At 49.0% G+C, this 5400-nt stretch overlaps 1 protein-coding gene across 1 annotated transcript; it reads left to right on the top strand.

The window, feature by feature from the left end:
- Nucleotides 1–1481: 1481 nt before the first annotated feature.
- Nucleotides 1482–2732, top strand: LOC139457346 (uncharacterized). Its single transcript, XM_071238753.1, has one exon. The coding sequence runs from the start codon at nt 1482–1484 to the stop codon at nt 2730–2732; it is 1251 nt and encodes a 416-aa protein (XP_071094854.1).
- Nucleotides 2733–5400: the final 2668 nt, after the last annotated feature.

A 5400-nucleotide genomic window follows, 5' to 3' on the forward strand; every position in this document is an offset into this window, starting at 1 on the left:
CTTTTTCATGTGAAGTCCCACGGAGACAAACGTCAATTTTCCATAAACAGTGTAGTTAGTTCGTTGTAAGTCCTGGTGGTATGGTATATCAAGCATAATGGATTCCACAGTTTGATCATAACGAGATAGTGCTCCAGTGAAGAACAGAATCTTCTCCATGATGGTCTAGTTCTGCAAGGTGAGGTGATGTGAAATGGGGTTTAACGTCGCGTCCAAGATTATTGCACTTATATAACGACGCGCATGCACGTGTGTGTGTGTGTGCGTGCGTGGGAGGGGCCAGAGTGTGTGTGAGAGTGAGTGAGTGAGTGAGTGAGTGAGTGAGTGAGTGAGCGAGCGTGCATCCGTGCGTGCGTGCGTGCGTGCGTGCGTGCGTGCGTGCGTGTATGTGCTTGTACAAGTCCGGACTAATGCCGATTTTATAGTGCTAGCCCACTGAGACACCATGGCGCAGTTTAACATGAATACCCCACTCGAACACAGCATACTGACTCCGAGCCGACCAGTCCTTGTTTTGACCCCTTAAAGTCGAGCGCCAGACAGGGTAACACGGCGATAGAAAATGTAGACGGATGTTTTAGATGAGGACTGAGCTATGAAAAGGCGATGGGGACAGGAAATGGTGTTGGTAGGGTGGAGTAGAGTGGGGGTACACCATGAGAATGGGGATTGCAAAAGGGCGGCAATGGATTTATTTTAATGGGGACGGGAAGCGTGATGTGGGGATGGCGCTGAGATGGGTTTTTTCGTAAAGATCGTAGTTCATCTCACACTACATGATCGGGGCGGTGGGGGTAGCCTAGTGGTTAAAGCGTTTGCTCGTCACGCCGAAGATCCGGGTTCGATTCCCCACAGGAGTGCAATATGAGAAGCCCATTTCTGGTGTCCCCCACCGTGATATTGCAGGAATATTCTCTAAAAGCGGCATAAACTCACTCACTCACTCACTCACTCACTCACTCACTCACTCACTCACTCACTCACCCACTCACGACATGTTCATGTGTAATGGTTTTGTTCTGTTTGATTATTTGTGGTTGGACCTGGAAACTGCGTCGTCATGGAACGTAGACAGAGATTCAATGCTTGATTAAAACTAGCATCCATAACGCTTCACAGCTCTAAAATTCCGTAAGAGTAGAGTAGGCGTGTGAATGACTAAGACCCGCGAAAGTGATGGAATAGCGTTGCCAAGCAACACGTCGTGATGTGTCAGTTTGTGCATATTAACATGAGCTCTAACTGTGAACAGACAGTGCATAAATCAACGAAAAATCCCAACAGAAAACATGTTTTTTCTTTATGTAAATAACAACGACAACATATTTTTCAAGAGTAAATGAGTAGGTGAGTGAGTGAGTCAGTTGGGTTAAAACAGTATTCCAGTTATATCACGGCGTGTTAGCTTGATGTGGAAGGAAAGCCCGAAGTGATGCAGGTATCAGACGTTTACCACTTCGGTGAAACCCACAAGCACGGGTATGGTGCTGCCTCCACCACCCCATCTCCCTGCCTCCACTACCCATCTCCCTGCCTCCACCCCCCATCTCCCTGCCTCCACAACCCCATCTCCCTGCCTCCACTACCCATCTCCCTGCCTCCACCCCCCATCTCCCTGCCTCCACCACCCCATCTCCCTGCCTCCACCACCCCATCTCCCTGCCTCCACCACCCCATCTCCACCCCTCCACCTACCCCATCTCCCTGCCTCCACCCCCCATCTCCCTGCCTCCACCACCCCATCTCCCTGCCTCCACCACCCCATCTCCCTGTCTCCACCACCCCATCTCCCTGCCTCCACCACCCCATCTCCCTGCCTCCACCACCCCATCTCCCTGCCCCCACTACCCATCTCCACCCCTCTACCACCCCATCTCCCTGCCTCCACCACCCATCTCCCTGCCCCCACTACCCATCTCCACCCCTCTACCACCCCATCTCCCTGCCTCCACCACCCATCTCCCTGCCCCCACTACCCATCTCCACCCCTCTACCACCCCATCTCCCTGCCTCCACCACCCATCTCCCTGCCCCCACTACCCATCTCCACCCCTCTACCACCCCATCTCCCTGCCTCCACCACCCAATCTCCCTGCCCCCACTACCCATCTCCACCCCTCTACCACCCCATCTCCCTGCCTCCACCACCCAATCTCCCTGCCCCCACTACCCATCTCCACCCCTCTACCACCCCATCTCCCTGCCTCCACTACCCATCTCCCTGCCCCCACTACCCATCTCCACCCCTCTACCACCCAATCTCCCTGCCTCCACCACCCCATCTCCCTGCCTCCACCACCCCATCTCCCTGCCTCCACCCACCCCATCTCCCTGCCTCCACCCACCCCATCTCCCTGCCTCCACCACCCCATCTCCCTGCCTCTACTACACCATCTCCCTGCCTCTACTACCCCATCTCCCTGCCTCCACCACCCCATCTCCACCCCTCCACCTACCCCATCTCCCTGCCCCCACCATCCCATCTCCCTGCCTCTACTACCCCATCTCCCTGCCTCCACCACCCCATCTCCCTGCCTCTACTACCCCATCTCCCTGCCTCTACTACCCCATCTCCCTCCCTCCACCATCCCATCTCCCTGCCTCCACTACCCCAGCTCCCTGCCTCCACCTACCCCATCTCCCTGCCCCCACCACACCAATCCCCCGTCCCTACCCTAACAATGACCTATTTCCATGCAGAATATCACATCCTTGTAACATCTGCGACTTAGGCTGGGCACCCGTCTATAGGTCGCCTCATGTTCCAGCAGTAGCATCAGTTAGTTGATACCAACACAAAGAGGCTGTTGTTCACCACCACCTATTAGCAAACCATTGACTCGGTTGTTAATCTGATACGTATTGTTGACTCAGATTCCCACTGCGAAGTAACTTTACCTCTGCTGTGAAAAGAATCGGTCTTGAATCCGGTGTCAGTATTTCTAAACTTACGTCTAATTCGACGGCCTTGTTTATTTATTGGTGTATGGTCATGTGACTGGAAGTATCCTGATGTCGAATTACACTGAATAGCTCTATTATGCCTCGTCAACATAAACGTTATTACCGTATTCGACGTAATAATCGCCCAGGGCGCTCTCAAAATTAGAAATAGGGGGCTCTTATCAGAATATTATTTTGGTGAAAAAGACAGAGTTGAGAGATAAATTTCGTGGTTTATGCTGACAGCCTGAAATGTTTATATACGAGAGATACATTTTTCCAGAATTTAATTGCCCATATTTAAGGGTGCATACAACACACGAGTGCGTATTATACGGGAATAAATAAGTCTTGTGTACATTGATCAATCGGAAGGGGTGCTAATTGGTATTGTTCACTAGCCAATATATTAGCAAATATCGCCGTGGGCGCTTATAAGAGCAGGGCGCTTATTACGTCGAATACGGTAATTGAAATTTGTATGTAATAGGGTGTCGCTGTGTGGAAATGCCCCTTTGTGTATTCCCTGTGAGTGAGTGAGTGAGTGAGTTGGGTTTAACGCCGCTTTCAACAGTATTCCAGTTATATCATGGCGTGTCAGCTTAATGTGGGAGGAAAGCGCGAAGAGATGCAGGTCTCAGACGTTTACCACTTCGGTGAAACCCACGAGCACGGGTATGGGGCTGACAAACCTAGAAACATAATCGGGGCGAATCGGGATTCGAACCCACAATCATAAGTTACAGGCGTGCCCAAGGGACGCAACTCTGCCAGCGAATCGCGGCGCTTTCGACGACTGGGCTACCCGTGCCCCCCTCGGTTTTGCAAACCTTTGAAATGTTGCAGTGGAGAGTGTCACTGTGACAGACAACTAGCCTTTACTTAACCCTGCAAATGTTTGGACTTGTTAATGTGACCAAATCAATAAGCGTAACATGAGTGAGTGAGTGAGTGAGAATGGTTTTACGCCGCTTTTAGCAATATTCCAGCAATATCACGGCGGAGGACACCAGAAATGGGCTTCACACATTGTATCCATGTGGAAAATCGAACCCGGGTCTTCGGCGTGACGAGCGAACGCTTTAACCACTAGGCTACCCGGCCACCCAAGCAACATGACATGAATGAGAAGGACATGTAATTAAGCAAGTCAGCGAGCATGATATCCCGATCCATTTAGTCGCATCTTACGACAAACATGGGTTGCTGGGTTTTTTTCATTTCTGAAATCAGTAAACAGTTCGAGAAAAAAACAATGTTAACAAAAAATATATATATATTCCACAGGTAATAACAACACAAATATATGATTTCACTTATATCTGGACATTTGGGAAATTAATTTCAAAAGCCATGAAGAAAAAGAACACACGTCAATTTGTGCAATAAAAAAATTAATGTCCGGAAAAACACAAAATATATACACAACTATATGAAACATATTGAGTTAAAAATGCTCTAATTTGTCAAGTACCGGGGTCAGCTCATCTTTATTTCAAAAACTAGAAGATGAAAACACTCCGATTGTTTATGACTCAAAATAATGAATTCCTTTCAGATGGGAAACCCCAATAAACTGTCACTGATCAACTCAAAACATGGAATGCTGACAATTGTATACGAAGTGACAGCGGTCAAAATTGAATTCGCACAACCAAGAAGTTTAATTTCAAATGTCACAGACTGTCAAAGATATAACACCTAACCACACACGAAAACATACCGGTGGTCTGGGACTTAACAATGTCTTCAAGGTACAGGCACAATTCAATCTGTCTAGGGTGCAATTTATTAGCTCCTGACCCTCCCCAAAGCCACACTCGACCTATTTACCTCAAGCCTCGGAGTAAAAGAGCCAATTTTCAAAGCAGCATCTTCACTCCTTGACACGTCATTGTATAAAGACTCAAATCAAGTGGAAACCATTACAATGACGTATGGCCGCGTGCGCCGCACGCGTTACGCTGGAAACTCTCGCGTTATTTTACGTGATCATATATTACTCAAGACGGGCACCGCCAACTAAGAACTCTTTCAGCCAATCAGAGAAGGCGTTGCATTGTCCCTGTACGATGTAAACTCAAGGGTGAGGCTTCTTTTGACGGCGTATCTGTCAAAATGGCGGAAAGTGAATGGAACTCTCGTGTTAGGTCTCGTCGACAGATGGCGCTTTGAGAATTGTTGTCTCAGTGTTACGCGCACGCCCTTTAGCGTTATGCAAGAACAAAACAACAAGGTCCATCCCATCTTGATTTCCGACCTTTATCAGTGAATCAGATAACTCGCGCTTCATTAAAGCGACCTGCAGATCCGAGGGCAAGCGTTGGCGTCGACCTAGGGTTGTCATTATGGGGTTACCGCTGGCAATGAAAGAATAATCTTTAATTTCACTTATGTTCCTGAAATCCCCAAATTCCTCCCAATCCACCCACCCCCTGCCCTGCTCCCCCTGTTTTT

The sequence above is a fragment of the Haliotis cracherodii genome, unplaced genomic scaffold (genome assembly GCF_022045235.1).
Source record: "Haliotis cracherodii isolate W230 unplaced genomic scaffold, xgHalCrac1.p SCAF_12, whole genome shotgun sequence".
NCBI lineage: Eukaryota > Metazoa > Mollusca > Gastropoda > Lepetellida > Haliotidae > Haliotis > Haliotis cracherodii.

What these genes read in the sequence shown, in the direction of transcription:
- LOC139457346 (XM_071238753.1), top strand. Translation starts at nt 1,482, where the DNA reads ATGGTGCTGCCTCCACCACCCCATCTCCCTGCCTCCACTACCCATCTC.